This window comes from Myripristis murdjan, chromosome 13 (genome assembly GCF_902150065.1).
Source record: "Myripristis murdjan chromosome 13, fMyrMur1.1, whole genome shotgun sequence".
Classification (NCBI taxonomy): domain Eukaryota; kingdom Metazoa; phylum Chordata; class Actinopteri; order Holocentriformes; family Holocentridae; genus Myripristis; species Myripristis murdjan.
This window is the reverse complement of record NC_043992.1, coordinates 17,881,728-17,903,886: the sequence shown is the minus strand read 5'-3', so window position 1 is coordinate 17,903,886 and position 22,159 is coordinate 17,881,728. Positions and strand designations below refer to the sequence as shown.

At 39.8% G+C, this 22,159-nt stretch overlaps 1 protein-coding gene across 1 annotated transcript; it reads left to right on the top strand.

Annotated features, from left to right (window-relative positions):
• Positions 1 to 1,887: 1,887 nt before the first annotated feature.
• gucy2f (guanylate cyclase 2F, retinal) lies at positions 1,888 to 21,578 on the top strand. The gene is made up of 19 exons (XM_030066308.1): positions 1,888 to 2,503; positions 2,619 to 3,431; positions 4,169 to 4,470; positions 5,618 to 5,972; positions 6,212 to 6,296; positions 7,195 to 7,291; positions 8,001 to 8,135; positions 8,257 to 8,337; positions 9,179 to 9,355; positions 9,629 to 9,785; positions 10,535 to 10,684; positions 11,329 to 11,477; positions 12,529 to 12,692; positions 12,896 to 13,088; positions 13,723 to 13,897; positions 16,199 to 16,297; positions 17,826 to 17,920; positions 18,265 to 18,350; positions 19,245 to 21,578. The coding sequence occupies exons 2-19, from the start codon at positions 2,690 to 2,692 to the stop codon at positions 19,327 to 19,329; spliced, it is 3,327 nt and encodes a 1,108-aa protein (XP_029922168.1). The 5' UTR covers positions 1,888 to 2,503; positions 2,619 to 2,689; the 3' UTR covers positions 19,330 to 21,578.
• Positions 21,579 to 22,159: the final 581 nt, after the last annotated feature.

The following is a 22,159-nucleotide window of genomic DNA, read 5'->3' as shown; positions in this document are numbered from 1 at the left end:
TGTGGATAAATGGATGAGATAAAGAAAGAGTGTAGCACACACAGAAAAATAAAATGGCCAACTTGAACTGAAAATGGTTATGATGCTATAGGAGAACCTTTTCTGGTTCCTCAAAGAGCCTTTCAGATCATTGTTCTTTAAAGAAGCACCTAAATAAGCCATAAAAGCAAATCTTAAATGAAAAAGCAATGGTTTCTTCAAGGAGAACAGAAGAGCAAAGGTACCTGGAAATAGCAGTTAATTAAAAAAATAAAGGTGTATAGTTCATCATAGTGGTGATAAAGAAGAAACATGTCTGATTTTTTGATACCAAAAAGAACCTCTGAGACCATAGTTCTTAAGGAACCACTTCTTAAATGTTTGTTCACTGAATCCTCAAAGGTGCCTCAGAGACACATTAAAACATTTTTGGAGGTTGTGGTGAAACTGTTCTTCAAAGAACTTTAACAACAACAACAAAAACATTTGTCAAAATAGTTCTTGTTAGAGTTAGTTGGTTCAATGGGGAACTCTTCTTTCCAAATGAGGATCCATCCATTAAATAAAGTGGTTCTTTAGTTTGTAGTCCTTTTAGGGACTACATAGTCTTTTGAAGAACAATTTTAGAAACATCATTTGTCTGTGTGTACAGTATAAAAGCATCAAAAAGGAAAAAAAATACTACCCTGAAAAACAGAAAAACACCAGCTAACACTACTTCATCTTAGACACTAGCCATCCTCTTTTTACCCTGGATTCCCATTTCTTCCTGCTGACCTGGATGATGGAGCGAGTAACCTGAAGTCAAGTTAAGGAATAGTCAGCGATGAATGGACTTATGGAAACGCTGATTTTTTTGGCCCTTTCATTTTCTATTCCAACCGTTATTAATATTAATTGGATTTTTAGTGAATCATAGTTGTCTCAGATCCTTCAATGTAACACTAGACCTATATGGTGGTTTGACATCCATTATTGTAATGACAGTATTTTCCTGGTCATCATCTGTTTTTGTTTTGTTTTTTGCAATAAATAGATAAATAAAATCTGGGAGACTGATTTTAACTTGAAAGTGATGTAAGTTATATGAGCATTTATAATGAAAGTCTTATTAAAAACAATGATGAAACATTCTCTGATTTATAACGGATATTCTATCATATTGCTGGCTGTCTGGTGTATGTTGATCAGTGTATGGAGGTCATTTGCCTCTCCAGTGCACGTGTCCCGGTCCTGTTAGTCCCTCACAGTTCACCCAGTCAGTGTCTCCTTCAAAACAGCTGTTCCTGTCTCATTTGTCAGCCCCCGCACGCTGGCGGAGTCTTCACAAGGAGCTGAAAAGACTGACGCAGGTAAAACGTAGATGAGTTCAGGGGACCCACTGGGAGAGCCCTTCGTTATCTTTAATTACTCCCGCTCCACCAGGGTTCAAATTCATTTCAACTGTGGGACCTGCTGTACCTCTGGCATATTAGACCAATTAAGACACGGTTCAGGTGTCTTCGTGCAATAAGGTGTCTCCATGGAAATAAACATAAATAAATAAATGAAAGCCCTCAACTGACCCCCATTTTGCAAAGAGAATAAAGTACTTCAGAATATGTTTGCGCGTTTATATACAATTTGTATCGTTTCTTAGCGTATTTGTCCTGCATGTAGGCTATATTTTTAAGCTGCGAGATCACATTTTATTGAGTTATCCTTTATTAGGAATAATATTATACTGCAATTCATGAACTTCTCCTTGTCTGATTTGCTAATTTGTGACAGTTTTTTAGGCCTTCTGTGCCTGGGGAAAGGCCTCAGCGCCTCTCTCCTTCCTGATAACAAGGCTTTTAGCGTAACGCAGGTTGTCAATCCTCTTACATTGCGCCCCGCTGAAAATGGATTAGTGAGTAACACCTACGTTTTGGACTCGGGTCACTTTGGAAGGACTTTAATTGAATGGCCCTGTGGTCGACGCTGGATTTCTATATGGATAAAACATCAAATACTTCTTTTTATCCGCACCTGAACAGTTCAGATAACTTAATTTGACGGAAGAGATCTATATTGGAACAGTTTTACTTTTTTTGCATGAAAGCCAGGAAGACTTCATCGTTTTTTCTTCCAAGAGACATGCAAGTGAAGACTATTCATGGATCAATGGTGATTTTTCAACATGTGAGCTATGCAGCCTGTGAGTAGAGCTGTTTGTGGATAGGTGGTGAAGGAGCGTTTGGAGGCGCTGACTGCGGGGCATAAGTAGCTCTCCAGGGTGCTGAAATTGTCTCCAAACGCGACAGACGCAGCGCCAACCCCTCTGCCTGTCACTCGCAGTCCATGTCTACACAACAATGGCTTGGTTGTGTCTTCATCTGAGCAACATCATAGATGCTCCGAGTGACTCAAACTAAAAACGCAACGTTTGGGATGGTTAGGTGAGGATTTATTTTGGGGGAAAGCACGACCAAACTATTGGAGCGGACACTTTGTAGGACTGTCCTCGGCCCTTGAAGCTGTCCAGAAGGGCATGACAAAAATGGTGAGTAATTCAGTTACCATTTTGCTATGAAAGACGACTAACAAATAATCAAAGAGAGCTTCCCATTACAATTTGCATCACTTTATTGCCTTTATAAACCATTACTATGTTGCAGGTGTCACTGGACTGATCGATGATGCTATAGTGAATACAACGATTCACTATTTCAGATTCTCTGGAAGGACAATGCAGAATATTCCCCCAAATTTTAGAGGGGGCCTATGGGAGTCCAACCATTCGTGTATGCCCATAATTAAAAGCAGACATACTTTTATGACATTACCGTTTTACAACTTTCTGCTATGGGTCCTCCTCGGAGTCTTGGCCTTCCCGTGTTGTGTCCGGTGTTTGATATTCAAAGTGGGGGTGCTTGGGCCCTGGAACTGCGACACAATTTACTACAGGGCCCTGCCTGCTGCAGCGGCCCGGCTGGCTGTGGGCAGGATAAACGGAGATCTCGACTTAGATCTGGGTTTGAAAATGGACTTTATCATCCTCCAAGAGCCATGCGAAACATCCAAGGCTCTCACTGCGTTTGTATACTATGAGAAGATGGCGGATGCCTTTTTGGGTCCCACAAACCCGGGTTACTGTAACGCGGCATCACTTTTGGCCAAGAACTGGGGAAAGGCCATCCTCTCCTACGGCTGCATCAACCACGAGCTGGACCGCATCACCGGATACCCGACTTTTGCGAGGACTTTACCCTCACCCGTGCAGGTGTTGTTCACCGTGCTTAAACATTTCAGGTGGGCCGGCATTGCCGTGGTCTCATCCAATGAGGATATATGGCTGGATGCCGCCGCTAAAGTGGCCAGTGCCCTGAGGAATAAGGGGCTCCCCGTTGGCCTGGTTACATCTGTTGGTATAAACGAGACTCAGGTGGAGAACACGATGAGGAGGATCCAGGCTGAAGGACAGTTAAAAGGTGAGAATACAGAAGCAGTATTCATTGAAAAGAGTAATAGTAACCAGATTTCATATGGATTGTACACAAATATCACAGTAAAAGCACAGTAAAAGCCCCAACAGAAATACATCATAGGGTATGGGAATAATATAGAGATACTATAGCAGATAAAAACAGCCATAAAGTAGAATAAGATCACTATAAGTCTCTGTAAGTGCCTATAACAGTATTATGGCAAAAATGATAAGGGTTTCATTGGGGTGCACTGAAGCTGAATCACTGTCAAAGAAAGGGGCTTGACTCCAGGAAAAATAGCTTTAAAACATGGTTGAATCAAAGAATCAGTACATATGAAAACACAGACACACACAGTAACTTGTAGGCCTGCAAAATAAACTAAAAAATAAATATAAAAAAAGTAATCAGCTGTCTGTGTTGCTGGTGTAGGCCTGTGTAGCCTCCCAGCTGCACATATCCTCTACTCCGAGGCTTATGACTCACCCTCCTGACCAGGAAGCCATTTTGACCTAGAGTGTACACTACCTCACCTTGTTGTTGAACAGGCCAAGGCCTTCATCTGTTTAATTTAAAAAAAAAATTGTGTCAAATTAGTCTGCTTGTATGCTCTTCTACTGAACACATAACAAGATGGAATGAGGGCATGGTTGAAAAGCATCAACTAAACACATAAAATAATTCCAAGATATTGACCTATGGTGCACATTTACACTGTAATTCTTCTCTGTGTGTTGCAGTCATCATCATGTGCATGCACTCAGTGCTAATTGGAGGGGAGCAGCAGGCCACTTTTCTTCTCAAGGCACATGAAATGGGCCTGACCAGGGGGCAGTACGTGTTTGTGCCCTATGATACCCTCCTCTACAGCCTGCCCTACACCAACGTCTCCTACTTCCCCCTACAAAACAGCAGCAGTCTCAGGCAGGCCTACGATGCTGTGCTGACCATAACCATGGCCTCAGAGCTGATGTCTTTCAACGAGGCTTTCGACCTGGCAAAGACGCAGGAGGAACTGCAGCTAGCCATGGAGCCAGAGAAGGTGAATTGTTCAGAAGTCATACAGTATAGAGATGAGCTTTCTTTGTTCCAAAGCAGCCCATTGTTCAGGAGCCCACCTCCAAGCTATAAGGCTTTATAATGTAGCCTCTCTCTGGGATGGAGTATTTGGTCATTTTTATGGCAATGAAAAGAAACATTTAGTCCAGGCTGGTTTTAAACTTTACTTTATGAAAAACAATAGAATTTTAAGGTTTTATTGAACTGGCTTGGATCTGTCTTTCATTGCTATTTAAAAAACCCTTTTTCAAATATGCACAGCATCTTTACAGAAAAAACCTATGTAGTGATTCCAGCCTGCTCCACTATAAGATGCAGCATAAAATCACCCTTTGCATATTGCGCATTATGTAATGACCATGAGCATTTATGGCCTCTAAGTGATTAAAAAAAAACAGGGATCGTGTTTTCTGTTGCCTTTATCATCTTTACAATAAATTTATCCACTTAAACGGTTAAGGACAAAGATGAAGGGATCCTGTCAAAAGTTGCAGTTTATGGATGTCTCTGTAAAATCAACAGACAACAAATTTTCATTCATAACATATATTCGTTGAAAAAGCCATCTTCATCAAAACACCAAAATCCCGTTGTACAGTAGATGAATAATGCAATCTAAGTAAGTTTGTAATAAATATATCACAAAACAGTGATGTCTTTACTGAGCAGGGATTCACTAATCAATATTTAGTTTAGTAACCTTGCTTCTTTATCATAGCTGTGATCCATCTTGGCCATCCAAGACTTTCTCTCACTCCTGGTGCAACATTTCTATGGACATGAAATAAGTTTGTGCCTCAAAGGAAGGTTGTTGAGTCACTGCCATAGAGAGATACAAATTTTCAAAAATATGGGCTGGCTTTTATTTTTTCCAGAGCTGTAGGCTACATAATATTTATATAAGGAATCTAGCCTTTCCCACTAATACTCAGTATGTCTCTATATCAATCAATGAACTATCCATGTCACCAAAACTCTGAAACATTTTCTTTTTTTGTCACTACTGAAAATTTTAGAACGACAGTTCAGAGCAGCACACTAAAATGCATTTATAACATAGGAATATGTTTAGCCTCCCCATTCCCAAATCACAATGTTTCATACACCACTCTTCCCCCCTGACCGTGCAGGTTAACCCTCTATTTGGGACCATTTACAACAGCATGTACCTGATTGCCAATTCCATTAACAACGCCAGAAAATCTGGTATGATGCTATCAGGCTCAAACATAGCCTACTTTACGAGGAACATAACCTTCAACGGCTTCAACCAGAAGATCAGTGTGGACACTCAGGGGGTCAGCAGAACCAACTATGTCATCCTGGACTATGACACCAGGGGGGGGCAGCTGTACCAGACCTATGTGGTGGATCTTCGCTCCAAAATGCTTCGCTTTGCTGGGAGGTCCATTCATTTTCCAGGAGGAACCCCTCCGGCATCTGACCCCAGCTGCTGGTTTGAACAAAACGCTGCCTGTACTGGAGGTAAAAAAAAAAAAAAAAAAAAAAAAAAAGGCTTTAATGTCTGTATGTGTGTGTGTGTGTGTGTGTGTGTGTGTGTGTGTGTGCCTGTGTGTATAATTGTGTGTCAAATGGTCACAGTATGCATGTTTGTTTAGATGGATTTGTTCATGTCTGTGCAACCCCTTCAGCCATAACATGTCTCGTTACCAGTCCATTAGTCGCATTACCATCACCATTTTGTTTTTTGTTGTCATCCCCAGGAGTGGAGATCACCTATGTCATAGTGATATTCGCTGTCGCCTTCATTCTGGCAATAGGAGGGCTCGCTCTAAGTCTTTATATCAGGTACAGCCTTTAGATAGAGGTAGATTTTAGTGTTTCTGTTACATTCCCATCCTCCCCCACAATGCAGATCTACAGTAACAGAAGTAGAGTGACTGAAGTTAGAGAGCATGCATTCTTCCAAACCTGTATGATATGATGTGTACAATGACAGATGTGTGAACTGGTGGATGCTTGAAAGGAGGAGTGCAGGTCCCCAAAGCATCTTAGTTAGTGCAGAGATCATCTGTGGAGTAAAGATTATCAGAGATAAACAGAGCAAAGATGATCCTTTTGGTAAGATGCTTTGAGTGGAAGGTTGAGGATTTTCAAATCCACATCCTAATGATCACCAGCCAAGCAGCCGCCCCCAAGCAGGTGTTTGAGTTTTTGAGAAACTGGTTGCAGCTCCTTGTTAACATTTGTTGGCAATGTTTTTGCAAGTGAAAGGAGATTAAATTAATTTAACTTGAAATTGAGTTCACACATTTCCGCACATCGTGGTGGTCTTGGTAGTAAGAATAAATAAGTCAAAATTACATGCACAAAAAAGTAATTCTAGTTCCCTCTCACTTGTCTTTGCATTGCTACTGAGTGCCAAAACAGTTGCTGTCAGTTTCTTTATTATTGCAACACACATATAATGGGAAAGTTTTCGAATGTACTGAAATGAAAACTTGTCCCCAAGTGACAGATCAATAAAATAACCTTTTAAAATTCCTGAACCTTCCCTATCTTACATCTCACCATTTCAGCAACATTAAACAAAGGAGCCTGAAATCACACTTAGGGCTCATTTTTTCCTGTATTTATGATCTTTTCTACAAACAATCTCTGTTTTAACTAAGATAGCTGTGGGAAACCCACTACATTTGGTTGTAGTGATATCCTGACATTTTCTTAACCGCACTGTCACTGGCAGGAGGAGAATCCAACATATCCAGCTGGTTAAAGGCCCCAATCGGATCCTCCTGACATTAGAGGATCTGACTTTTATCAATCCCCAGCTCAGCAACAGGGTAAGGGACCTCTCTACCAGAGATCCAGAGATCAACTCTAAATATATATATATATATATATATATATATATATATATATATATATATATATATATATATATATATATATATATATATATATATATATGCAGTAATAAATTAGCACCTTCATTTATTCTATAAATATATGTATCTAAGTCCCTTTAGAATCAGCACCATTCAGAAAATTTAAGGGGTGTGTTAAACAAAATATGCTGAAGACCAGGGTCAGCACATGAAATATCAACAATTCAAAATATGAAACATCTTCCAACATATTATGTCAATTGCATATACTGTATTTATTATGGTTATTGTGCCCATTTGGAGGGAAAAAAACACAATGGCCTGTTGACTGATTTGACTGCATTTTGTGTAGTCACATATCATCACTTTTAAAAACTCTGCATATCCAGTTAAAGTGATTTTGCAGGAATTTTCTTCAACCATGATCCCTACAGTTGCAGGTAGATTTTACTCAAATGTTAAGAAACATTAACGTTTTTAAAAACGTTCATTCCAATGGTACCCCCAAGGTACAGAACTTAGAGTTTAATTAGAATTTAATCAGGGAACCTTTCATCATTTTGGATATCTAAAATTCGGATCATAAGCTTTTCTTGTGTGTTTTTATAATCTGCATTTATAAATTTAGGCTTGAAGACTAAATCTGATGTTTGATGTCCTACAGAAACTGACTCTGGATGATCTGAGCGAGTCTAAGAGTGGAGTGGAGGACAGGAGTGTTAAATCTGTGGACCGCTCACACTCTGTGCACAGCATCGTGACAGCAACGCAGGAGACCACCAATGTAGCTGTGTATGAGGTGGGTGTCGCTTCAGTGAGGGAAGCAGTCTGCATCAAAGAGAACAGCTTGTGAACAACAACAGTAATCATGTCAGGACTGTGATTTCTCCATCTTAGTGTGCTGTGGTTGGTCTGTGCAGGGTGACTGGGTGTGGCTGAAGAAGTTTGAGGAGGGCCATTTCAAGGAGGTCAAGCAGAGCACCGCGAAAATTTTCACCAAGGTAAAGCATCAGTTGTCGATCTCTGACCATGTAACTGGAACAGAACTGTATTGTCACTTGAACTGGATGTTTGGAAACCTATGCTTTATATAAAAGCTGCATGAATTAGAAGTTAAAACAAAACAGTATGCTCGATGGCAAGTTCTTTTTTCTTTTTATTCTCTGTCATCTTCTCTGTCATCTCTGTTATCTTTTTAATTCATTATTTTTTGGTATTGTTGTTCGTACGTCAAAATATTTATTATTTATTATTAGTTAATATTTATACCATACATAGTCCCATCGTGTGATGCTTGAGCACTGCCTTTAGGTCATAGAAACAGGAAGATCAGATTTAACAGATTTAAAGTGACATCTTGACCATAAGAATTTAGGCCACACAGATGACCAAGGCATATAATGCAAGGCATTATGGTTATTTGACAGTTTATGATTCTGCAACCCTAAAAAAAAAAAAAAAAAAAAAAAAAAAAAATCAGATGAACTAATAAAATGACACTCTTTTCCCCACTTTAAATTTTCTTTTATTGTAAAATCATGAAAATTTAACATATTGTGAGGTTATACAGCCATAGGGTGTCCATGCACTATAACATCTGGCAATATAATGATATGTAACATCTGAACTGTTAAAAACGTGATCACAGGATTTATGTTGTATTATTTTGAGTTGTGGAGATGGAGAAAATGTTAATCTTCCTCTGTGACATTAAACTTTTGAATCTGGAATTTACTGATGAAAGTTAAAGAAAAGCAGCAGTCTAGAAGGCTTACCGACCTTTTTTTTTTTTTTTTAATTGAATATGCCATTAACCAGTCTTTGGTCGATCCGATTTCCCAGATGAAAGACCTGAGAAATGAGAACGTCAACCCGTTCCTGGGTTTCTTCTTGGACTGCTCCATGTTTGCCGTGGTGACGGAGCATTGCTCTCGGGGGAGTCTGCAGGACCTGCTAAGGAATGAGGATGTTAAATTAGACTGGATGTTCAAGTCCTCACTTGTGCTTGACCTCATTAAGGTAATCTGAGAGAATTAAAACACCAGTGTACTGTAGCTGATGAAAAACTGGAAAGCTGTGCGGCTTGTTCTGCTCCTTAACCTGGTTATTTTATAAGGAGAGTGTTTTTGTAATTTATGAATTGCTGTGTTTTACCTGCCACATGTGCACCATCTCAGTACAAACCCCAAAAAAATTCAATGATATCAAAACTATCGACAGGCTAGTATGTGTACAAGGAAGTCTGATAATTATTCCAGCACAACAAAATGACTGATCATCTTGTCTTTCCAGGGTATGAGATACCTACACCACAGAGAATTTCCCCATGGCAGACTGAAGTCTCGTAACTGTGTGGTCGACGGACGTTTTGTGCTGAAGATTACAGACTACGGCTTCAATGAGCTGCTGGAGTCGCAGAATGCTCCCCGAGAAGAACCGCCTCCTGAGGGTAACCTCCACATCTCTGCATTTTGTGGAACAAGTTGTCTGGTCTTCATTGCACAGTCTGAAAATACTCATGTTTTTGTCACCATCGGTATGTTGTAAGCAAAGGGTTAGGGTTAAAGACGGGTTGGAGCCTTTTTTTTAATATTGTCAGTTTTGCATTCAAACAATCAGTACTTTTTTAGGTTTCATTTTGAAATAAAACTCAGCGTAGGGAGACTATGAATCAGTGTGCATCGGTTTTTCTGTGCATTTGTTTCTCACAAAGTGCTATAACTACAAAACGGAAGCCCGGATTTCCACAAGATTTGGTGGGCAGGTTGGACAGTGTGCCAAGGAAGAAGTGGCCAGCCTTTTTTGTTCAATTTATTTATGCTTGTTGCTTATTTATGCTTGCTCATGTATTAATTAGGTCTGGTTTATTTATTTTGCTGCCCTAACACTTGTCTCTCAGATCAAAGCCAGCTGATTCCTTCCCTTATCTGCACCTTTTAGAAACTGAATTCACTCGCTTGATCTTATTTAATATATCTTTGAAACCCAGATTTGTATTTTTTTTTTTTTTTTCCCAAAAGGGACAATGTTAAGCCAGCAAAGGAGATAAGTTTTTCTGGATAGCCTACTGGAATTTAAAAGTGCCTTCAGAGATCATGATTTGTCCCCTGTCAGGCAGAGCAGTGAAAACTTAAAAGCCATGACTAGCATTGGCTGGCGTCGCATTTCCACCCTGATTCAAAACCTTTTTCCACTCAGAGCTATATTGGACGGCTCCAGAGCACCTGCGGGACCTGCTGGGCCCCCGCAAAGGGACCTACAAGGGAGACGTGTACAGCTTTTCCATTATTCTACAAGAGGTCGTTGTCAGAGGACCGCCGTACTGCATGTTGGGTTTACCAGCTGACGGTATGTACAAAGGTCCACAGATGAGATTAAGAACATTCATAAAATGTGCAGAATATTGGAAACATGTATTGCTTCCAATCGTGAGGTGTATTTATGAGATGAATCCAGGTACAACCCATTTTTCAAGTCCACGCCAATCACAAGAGAAGACATGCTTTCCGACAGTGCTCAAAACCCGAGACTAAGAAAAGATAATACATACAGCTCCGTAAAACAGCAAGGATTTTGTTGGATGTCTTTGTTTTTCTATGGCCATGGATGCCAAATTTCTCTTTGAGGTGGCCAGCCACTCCATTTTGTTTCAGTTCTTGCTCTAGGAGTGAGAGAAACACAGGTGGAGAGCCAAGACACATCAAAGCCGTGATAGAGAATCACTTTTACTCTGCCAAACATTTATTTTCATGTGAAGAAAGTGTTATTTTTATGATTTATTTATGGATATAAATTTATTTTTCAGCGTATAATGGCCTTTAGTATTTCCACAAGCAGCACCCTTCTGCAAATGAATGTTCTGAGTTTGTTTCAAATTACAATTAATTGTTGTCAGTACTATTTATCAAAGAAAATTAAAGGTTGAAGTTCCCCAAAACGTTACCAGGATTACCTGGATTAACCTTTTCGCTCTTCCCCCACCCCCTCACCAGAGATCATCCGCAAGGTGAGGAAGCCTCCTCCTATGTGCCGTCCCACCGTGGCTCCAGACCAGGCCCCTCTCGAGTGCATCCAGCTGATGAAGCAGTGCTGGAGCGAACAGCCTGACCGCAGACCAGCGTTTGATGAAATCTTCGACCGCGTGAGTGTTGGGGGCCTGCTTTTAACTTTGTGCATTTGAAGTTTACCCATCTCATTCAAACTGAGCATTTTAAAGGAACAGCTCACCCAACACACAAAAAAGATATTTTCCCACTTAGACCTAGATCAGCCTATCCATCCAGACAGTTTTTGTGTGATTTTGAGAGTCTGCCGCAGTCTTTCCTGTCACCTCAGTGCAATGCGCTGCATGGGTTTTGTTTTGTGGAGCTCAAACTGTCAAGTATCTACATGTGAAAAAACCAACAACATCAAGTCTTTTCAGAAACAATGACAAGGATATTGGACATGATCCACAGGCTTCAAGAGGAAAGAGTTTTGTAGAGAACTATTTCTTGCTTAAGGACACCAGCAAACAGTATCCATCTGTATCTAATTCATTCTCTTTGTTGGTCTTTTTTTTCTGTTATATTTTGAGTGAACCGTTGCGTATGTAGTGCTTTGAGGGGGGGAGTATTTTATCATGTCAAGTTGTTATTTGAACATTTCTCTATGCTACCTTCTAGGGCTGATATGGAAAAGATATCAGTCTCTGTGTCACTATTCTAATGGAAAGGAAGCATAGAATTTGCACACAATGCTACAAAATCAGTTTGATCAATTGAAAGACAATGCCTCAACCTTTAAGGTCTGGGCTGAAATATTGTCTTTCCTTTTTTTCTACTCTTTTCTTTTGTATTCTACTCTGTTCTGCTTTATTCTACACTTCGATCTTATGTGGGCCCAGACCTTTCAATAAAAAGTCATGGCTAGTTATCACCATTTGTGCTGCCTCAGCATCTCTTCAAGCAAGTATTCCTTATTCTAAGGAATTTAAAAGCATACATATTTTAATACTTAAGTACAACAGAACTGTTCAGAGGACGGTGGTAGAAAAGACCTGAATATGCCCTTTAGTTCACTAAATACTGGACAAAACTGCTATTAGTCCTCATGATGCACAACAGTAAGAGCTTTTCCAGAAACTCTGCCAGTCCCTCAAGGAAAAGTAGGGAAGTTGTGAAACATGATGGGCTGTATTCTGTGTTTCCCAGTTCAAGTTAATCAACAAGGGTAAGAAGACGAACATCATCGACTCCATGCTGAGGATGCTGGAGCAGTACAGCTCCAACCTGGAGGACCTGATCAGAGAGAGGACAGAAGAGCTGGAGGTGGAGAAACACAGAACAGAGAAACTGCTGTCCGAGATGCTCCCGCCGTGAGTTAACACACACACACACACACACACGCACACACCTTACCCATAAAGTATGGATCATAAAGATTTATTTAACTTGGGAACAAGATTGAACTTCATTTTAGCAATGAAAAAGTGGCTTGAACTTGGGTTTAGGAAGGTTTTTCTTCATTAGATCGTTGCTCATCCTCTCCGCATCACTGCTTTGCTCCTCTGTCCTCCAGTTCTGTGGCGGAGGCTCTTAAGACCGGCGCCACAGTGGAGCCGGAGTACTTTGACCAGGTGACCATCTACTTCAGTGACATTGTAGGCTTCACGACCATCTCCTCGCTCAGCGATCCCATCGAGGTGGTCGACCTTCTCAACGACCTCTACACTCTGTTTGACGCCGTGCTCTCCAATCACGACGTCTACAAGGTCAGAATGCTTGCTTGCTATCCTGAGTATACTCTCTTGACTTCATCCACCGGTGTGGTGCATTTCAGTCAGTACTGATCTCTGATCATCTTCCACAAGACAGCTTTGTCAGGGTTTTGGTCAAATGAGACTTTTTTTTGTTATTGTATTGATATAATGACTTTGATAATAGGAGCATATCTTTGCAATCACAATCACAAATGGATTTTTCATCCTTGTTAAATGCAAAACCTCAGGATCAAAATAGTGGGAAAGCAAAACATCAGATTAGTCAATAAAATGTTATCACTGTAAGTCAAGAGAATTTATCTATATATGACAAAAAAGTTATTTACCATGTTATTACACATGGTGAATAATGGTGGTGTGACATAATGAGTTGCATGTAAAATGTCTCCTTGATTAATTGATTTCTATGATATATTAAACAGTCATTTTAATAGTGTCATTAGCTAAGCTAATTCAAAATCAGATGTCCAACTAATGAGCAACATTCTCCAGTAAGGTGCCCCAAATTCCTGCACGATATGCCACGCTGGTGGCCCATAAACAGCAAACTGAGCCGACATTAACAGATACAGTGTATGAAACTGATGAAGCCACTGACACACCTAAATGTGTTCATGTTTTCTAGGTGGAGACCATCGGCGATGCTTACATGGTAGCATCAGGTCTTCCCAAGAGAAATGGCAACAAGCATGCTGCTGAGATTGCCAACATGTCTTTGAACATCCTCAGCTCAGTGGGATCCTTCCAGATGCGACATATGCCCGACGTGCCCGTCAGGATACGCATAGGAATCCACTCAGGTCAGCAGAAAGCCCACACCATCATATGTGCATCATCAACCTTATGTTCCATATGGCTAGTTTCCGTTTTCTAGTATATTTTCACATTTTGGGCAGTCAATAAGAGTTATTGGTTAATGTTATAGTTAATGTTAGGGTTAAGCATATGTTGGTTATGGCTAAGATTAAAGAAAGGCTGTAGAGAGTGAATGTAAGTAGTAATTCTGGTGCTGTACTAGGAAACACAAACTCACTTCCAGAGTATGATAAATTTCTCCCCCGTATCCCATTTGGATCCAATCATCAGGGGCTAATTTAGGTTTCAGTCATGGCCGAGGACCTGTAGGTAAACTGGGCATTCCCAAATCATGTGCCCGAGGAAGTGAAGGCAAAAATCCACCTCCAAGTGGGAAAGCACCTGAAGCCAGCAGAGGCCAAAGAACATGGAAAACCTTCCGTCCTTTTTTTTTTCCCTAAAGCTTGTATAAAATGGCAACTTGCATTCACTGACTGTTGGGACATTTTTATTTTGGTCTCTTGTAGGGATGAGCAAGTACACCACTATCTGTATCTGTATCTGTATCCGTTCAACCATCTACATTAAACGTATCCATATCCGCACTCGGAGCGGGTGGGGTCTAAATCGGAAGTGGGTGGAGTTTGATTTGAAATGGGTGGGGCTTAACTGGTACATTTTTTTAAGCCTGAAATTGATACGGGTTGATCAGAAGTTGCTATAGTTATTGTTTATTATAAAACTATTTACAATACAGCCTCAGAACTGAGCTTCAGATTAATGTTTTTGATCACAATATTAAACATACTATTTACAGAATTTTTTTTTTTTTAAAAAACACAGAACATGAATATTCGTAAGTGCATCAATGAATATAACACACGCAGTAGGCAATTATGAAGTACTAGAGAGAGAGAGAGAGAGTATAGATATACATAGATAAATCTTAATTTGTAATATTTATACTACTACTATATTTATTTTTTATGAACTAAAGTGAGAAAGTGTCAGACTCTCAGTGCATGTAGCCAAAATAAAATAAAAATAATACTTTGTGTGTTCAGCTAATACCTCACCAGTACTGAAGAGAGAGATGTGACATGAGCTGTCACGCCTCTCTCACGCACTGAGGGACAGCTGAGGTTGTCCCTGTGTGTGTGTGTGTGAGCGGGGCACACGGAGTAGGGGAGGGTCGCTGTGTGTGACAGGCCTGTCACACAACGTGGACACAGTCAGCTACCCAGTGAGGATTTTCATTCATCACGAGCACAGATATTGACTCATATTACTCGGATCATATTCGTCCTCGTCAAAAGTGCTTTATCTGTACCGGATACTCGTTTCAGCCGAGTATCCGGCTCAACCCTTGTCTCGTGGTTCTTTTGGTTCTATCCATTTTAGCATTAATAGGCCTAAGTGTGTTCAAGTGTATTAGTGCGTACTGTATTTGGCCTTGGGGTAAGAGCAGAAAATCAAACATGGGTTTTAACAAAACGACTGCTTTAGTAAGTGTTGCAGAACTCTTTTAAACTAGCCCAGCTTCTCTGTCTCTTCATACTTTTACTGTGAAGTAAGGGAAGCATCATATTTATCTGATTTAGTTGTTCAGTTGTTCTGTTTATGAAAAATATACAGAATAAAACAGAATCTACCGAAGAATCAGATGTCATGTATGTATGTATGTCAAAGCAAATTTCCCCTGCAGCTTTTAATGTGTTTTACCTGAAATTTTAGAAGAGAAACATACAAAGTTGGTTACTCTGCCTGTCTGTGTTCTGAGCATTTGGTGGCTGAAGAGATGTCAGGGTGGAGACACTTTTTGAGTGTAATTATTTCTCTGAAAACAGTCCACCTTAATTTAATGATCTCCTCCTGTGCAGCAGGTAAACCAGGGCAGAGTAAGCCAACTGGCAGCAACGAATTTTCATTCTTGGTTTGCTTTTTTCTAGTGACCCTTCTTTATAAAATTTTTCTTGACAAAAAAAGACATTATAAGATGCAGAGTTGCTGATACATGCCGAAGCTTCTTCTCCTGTCTCTGTAAAATGAATAAAATACTCTGGTGTGTCTGGAGTGTACAGTGATAACACATATGCATGGGAATAAATTTGGGATAGATATTAATGTGTACACAGGATTAATTGATTAGATCAGTGTGTCAGGCGAAGCTGGCATAAGTCAGATGAAGAGAGGAAAAACAGATACATCATCATTTCCTCTTTCTCCAAGGTGTTATTTGTTACACATCATAGTGTTTTGATTGGCTAGAAATTGTTATTCACCTTGGTAACTTTGTGTGCCTCCAGGGTCCTGTGTTGCTGGGGTGGTAGGTCTCACCATGCCACGGTACTGCCTTTTTGGAGACACCGTCAACACTGCCTCTCGCATGGAATCCACTGGGCTGCGTGGGTATCTCACATGCAGCGCTCTGCATAAACGAGTACACCCCAACAGATTCATCAGGAAAACAGCTATCTTCCCTTTAGAATTAAAACTTTCTATGAGATTCTATGCAATAAATTATCCATGCAAATCTGGTTTATTGGTTTTAAATTAGATGAGTCAGTATCAAAAATTAAATTGGAACTTTTCTAACAAAATGGGTACACCTCAGTGAATGTCTTAGGAGTAGAACTTGATAAAACTCTAATTAACAGGAATTCTCCAAGAGATGAGTCTAATCAGTCAACACACAGGGGGCCACCAGATAACTGACAATTAAGGGGGGTATCCACTCCCATTCAGTGCTAACAAAAACGGCACCAAATGGAGGAGAAATGTCACAAGACTTGAGAAGGAAAATAATTTCTTCACACAAAAAAGGTCAAGTTTGCAAGAAAATTTGTGAAGCATTGCAATAGAGTATGATAGAGTAGCCAAAGCGATCCAAAAATTCAAAAAGGATGGACTTGTAGGGATCTTGCTGAGGTATCCAGGCCATGGAAGTTAACACGGCGACATGAGCGTTTTGTGATTGGAAGAGCTGAAGAAAATTGCCATGCAAGTTCACCACAGTTAGCTAAAGCATTAGAAAGTCAAATTGGGGTGAATGTTTCCCGCCACACAATACAATGTACACTGCAGAAGAGTGGCATGCGTGAGCCGCGTCGATGAAGGGAGCCACTGCTGAAGCCCATGCAAAAAAAAGCCCGTCTAGCATTTGTCAGGGCCCATGTTGGCCAAGACTATTGATGGATTGGCATTGATGGATCTCAAACTTATGGCGTCACAAGGGTGAGGAGTACAATAAAAAACGTATGGTACCCACAGTAAAGCATGTTGGTTGCAGTGTTCCTCTGTGGAGCTGCATGAGTGCTGCAGGTGTCAGGGCGTGGCATTTCATTGATGGTATCATGAATTCACAGATTCACTGTGAAATACTGAGAGAAAAGATGCTACCATCACTCTGTGCCCGAGGTCGCAAGGCACTCTGTCAGCATGATGACAACTCAAAACATACATCTAAGGCCACTCGTTCATTTCTGAGGAAAAACAGGTGGTTGAGTGGCTAAGCACGTCACCAGACCTCAACCTGATCGATGACTTGTGGGGAGTTCTTGGAAAGTCAAGTGGAGCATCACTCTCCACCCAGTATCCAGGATCTGAAAAAGTTAATGTTCCAAGAATAGAGAAAGATAGATATAGCAGTAACTCGTCAACTTGTTCATTCAATGTCAACACCTCATTTGAATAAAATGTATTATTTTTTTATCCTAATGATGTTAGATGACCAGACTTTTATGTTAATGAAATGAATGTTTGATAAAACTCAATTCTGTCAAAATACAGCGATTCACTGAGAAGTGGATAAAAGCCATAATTTTCAAAGGGGGTTTATTCATTTATGCTGATCACTGTCGTATCTCACATTGTTTTCTATTTTATTACCTGTTCTGTTCTTTTCTAATGTCTTCTCTTCTGTTTTTCCTCCAGCTTATAGAATCCACGTGAACATGAGCACTGTGAAGATCCTCCATTCTCTCAATGAGGGCTACAAAATAGATGTCAGAGGAAAGACAGAGCTGAAGGTGATGCTGCAGCATTGTCCACAGTTGTCTTACCTCAATGTTATTAACCGAGACAGAATCTCAAGACCTTCTCCTTTTCTTCTTATCCACTTTCCTCATAGCATTGTACCTCTACTGTGCACAGTTCCTCCCAGAAATGTCCAGTTTCCAACTATCCAAATCTTATGATCCACATTAGCTCCTCTCTTTTATCTCATTCCCTTCTGAAAGTTACATTACAATCATAGTCATTCAACAGTACACCTCAGTCCCAGATGTTGCATAAATGTATAAATGAACATGGAGTATACAATAATTACACATGAATAAACAAGGGCTTTATTTATTTATTTATTTATTTTCAGGGTAAAGGCATTGAAGAGACATATTGGTTGGTTGGGAAAACAGGTTTCACAAAGCCTTTGCCAAAACCTCCTGAGATCAAACCAGGGTAAGATCCTAAATCTATTATTACTCCTTGTTGCTGGTTGAATAACACAAATTGAACCACATGTATATAAATCCTTATCCTGTATAAATCTTGTTTTCCAGCAGTCTACCTTATTTTTCGATTACATTTAAGCAGAATTGCAGTAGTGGTTGTAGAAGGACAATTGCATTTCGATAAGTCATAATGTGACCAGTGCCTGTCATTAATGCACTTTCGACTCCTGTAAACTATAACGATATAAATGTTACTCTAGGGAAGACAATCATGGACTGAAGCCCGAGGATATAGCAGCGTACAGGAGAAAGAAAGCCGAGAAAAAGGCTTGACCTCTTTAGTCCAAACCTAGGAGGTAGAGACTTGCATGGCAGCTGGTGTTGTGGTGGAAACGTAGCTGTGGTTGTCAGGTTCATGTGGCTTGTGGTTTTGTGGCTTTTGTTCTCGATGTGAACCTTTGAGCCTGCAAGTACACACTCGCACACACACACACACACACTCACTCACACACACACACACACACACACACACACAGTCACCTCTCATTGATTTGTGAGTGTCATTGATTGCCTCTTGATCTACTAGTCCCATTAATCTCTTGATCTTATCACCTTCTGCATCTTTCTAAGAAGATTGGGAAAAGCCCTCCTAATTTAGTTCATTCACTTTCCTCGTAGCTGGCCTGGCACTCTTCCATAATTAAAACTGCTATTTGTTTACTGTATTCGCTTCAGCATTTGTTGTTTTTCCAGCTTTACAGTATGCTTTTATTAATTTTTTATATCTTTTGTTTGCCTGTTCTTGTCTGCTTTGGTGCTTTAAAAAAAAATGATAGTAAAAGAAATGTCTGAGTAAAATACAGCAATAGAGGGTCTTAACTGTGATCTCTGGCTTTTCTAGGGACCCATGGCAGGATATGATAACAGAGGAAATAAAGAGCATTTTCCGCAAGGCCCACAGGCAGGTGGACAAACACAAGGCCTGAGAGGAGAAGAGCTATAGACGTTAAATAGACAAAACTGGAGGACAAGAGGGAGAATCATGAGGACTCATCCACACAAAGAGACAGAGAGAAGGAAGTGGGACGAGTGGAAGAGGCAGGCAGAGGACAGAGAGCGCAGCCCGGCCTCCTCACACTGGCTTAATGCAGACTCCTTTAATAGGATTGCCCATTGTCTGGCTAATCTGCTGCCAGCCAGCACAGCAGAACAAGACAGTGCTAATGTAATGAGAGTTGTCATATTATTACTTGCCTACACACCTACCGACGGTACCACAGAGACGGCGCGCTGCTCCTTAATGAAGAACGGACTCATGGACTCCTCTCCGCACTCACTGGCCACTGAGTGGTCACCTATTTTAGGGCAATCACAGGCTCACCCATTGGAAGATCAAATGATCCACAAGCCTGTCATAGTTTTTAACTTCAAAGTTGAATGTTATTATTTTTTCTGGCATAAATGTGTTTTTTTTTAGTCTGTTATAAAAGCACACAAGGATTCCCCTCTGGACAAAATATGGCTGTGTGGAGAAGGTCTGTTAACTGGGTACGGCTGAATATTATACTGTTATTATTCTGTAAGTTTAGCCTTCCAAACTGGGTAAAGGCTACTAATATATTTAACTATCAAAAAAAAAAAAAAAAAAGAAATACAGCATATTACTTTTACCATAAAAATTGTGAGAGAGCATTTGTGGGGGAAGAGGGGGCAGTCAGTGTCAGAATTATAAGAAGGGGTCATTCAAAACATGATGCGTCACTTCCCACGCCGCTGTAAATGTTTGTTTGAGCAATGATGTAACTCCTTCACATTTTCCAGATGTTTACACTGATGGAAAGGGGGGCAGCTCTTGATCTGAGAAGGTAAACACTGAGGATTAATCAGTGTTTTACACATTTTTCTCGGGATTTTTAATGTGCTTCAGTGAAACATGTCACTTCTCAAAGTATTCCAAGTACAAATGGATTCACTCCGTTGCTGTGTCTAGGGAGCCTGGCGATAGATGTAACATTTTTTGGTTTCCACATCAGTAACACAGTAGTTGCTTGTGCTAGATCTGTCCAACTTTGATACCCCTGCTTGTCTTAGTACTACTTTATATGTCTAATGTACAATCACATTAACCTAACACGTAACCTATTCACAAAAGTTGTAAAACCAACCCTGCTACTGGAAAGAGTGGGATGGATGTAAAAAACAGAACATTTGTTGAAATGATGCTCCTATTTTAAAATTTATACTTCACTGAAGAATCTTTGAATAGCTCAGTTTTTCAAAAAAAAAAAAAAAAATGAAATGAAAGGTTTTATTTTCCTGTTTCTCATTTCTAAACTTACAGTGTTTAGAAATGAGAAACATGAGCATATTTGAATATTTGGGTTGACTATGTTGAGTGTAAAAACTCTCCAACCCTAGCAGGAATTGCACAGCAATTTCTACAATATCTACAATACAAATTCTGTTGATGAAAATCTTTTAAGCAGAGATTATATTTTCTAATCTCAAAAACAGTTCTATGTTCCTACAAAATCCTCAGGTTACATGAAGTGAGGATATAGCCTGAAATATTGATTACACGATCACAGCTGATTCCTACCTGGTCGAGCTGGCGGCGTTACAGCTGACCTGGGTCTCCCCTACATCAGGGGTCTAAATTTATTAAAAGCTTGAAGCCCACACTGTACCAAGACAAAGTTAATGATTAAGCTACAGTTCAGTACATTACCAGTGTAGTTACAGTTTCACTGGAGCATGATGTGCCTCAAGCGTCTCAAGAGCGCCATCTCTTGTTGAAATGATGTTACTTCAGTAGCACTAGATGGATTCTGTTAGTGAAAGACTGCTTTAGGGTGATGGACTACTTAAAAAACAGAGACGGTTTTTCTATTTCAAAAAGAAAGGAAAAGCAAATTATGGCATTTTTAAAGACATTACAGGTAACTTAAGTCCTTTTATGAAGTAATTTCTCAACATTTAAGAATACTGAATTATGACCATCAGGTAATGATTATTTTTCAAAGCATTTAAAAAAAATCTCCTCATATCTCTTGTTATATTAGTAGCAGTTAAACTCATACTTGGTGTACAAAATAATTAACAGCAAAGTCAGTCGGAGTGTACATAATGTTATACATTTTCCAAGTTCATATTGTCTTGTATGTTATTACTGAGGTGCAATGTAATACAAATTGTAAATAAGGTATTGTGAAATAAATAAATACTTTATTTGTAACATCCTTGCCCTTTGACCTTCCTCATACTGCAGCATTTACTCCTTGCAACCTGAGGGTGGTGCTATTATGTTCATTTCCAGGGAACTGGAGAGAGAGAGAGAGAGAGTGATTTTCAACATTGTTTCATTCCATTTCAGATTTATTGTGATGCCTTTTTGATATAGCGAGTCCAGTTTATAAAAATAAAAGTTCTATATAACAAATAAGCTAGGTTAAAATTTCAATGAAAGTTTTAGATTTTTTTTTTTTTTTTTTTTTTTTTTTTTTTTTTTGCTAAATTAAAATTGAATGTGTCAGAGCTGTATTAGTTTCTCCAACTTTACTTGTTTATCCAGAGCACATGAGTTGCCACTGTCACCATGACAACCTTGACCTTATCAATTTAACAGAGCAGGGGAGGATGGGGAATTTGGTCATGGATTTTTCTGGATATATCCCTGTTGCAGATTGATGTTTTTGCCTGGGGAAGACACAGGGCTGCTATTGTCAAATCCCTGCATTCCAGACCTGGGAGGACTGTTTGACGTCCAGCCAACTGGAAAGATTGTTATCCTTTCCCTCTGAGATTTCAACTCTATAG

What these genes read in the sequence shown, in the direction of transcription:
- gucy2f (XM_030066308.1), top strand. Translation starts at nt 2,690, where the DNA reads ATGCAGAATATTCCCCCAAATTTTAGAGGGGGCCTATGGGAGTCCAAC. An exon ending in TTGATGAAATCTTCGACCGC is followed by an intron (nt 11,478 to 12,528) that starts GTGAGTGTTGGG and finishes TGTGTTTCCCAG; the next exon opens with TTCAAGTTAATCAACAAGGG. An exon ending in CTGTCCGAGATGCTCCCGCC is followed by an intron (nt 12,693 to 12,895) that starts GTGAGTTAACAC and finishes TCTGTCCTCCAG; the next exon opens with TTCTGTGGCGGAGGCTCTTA.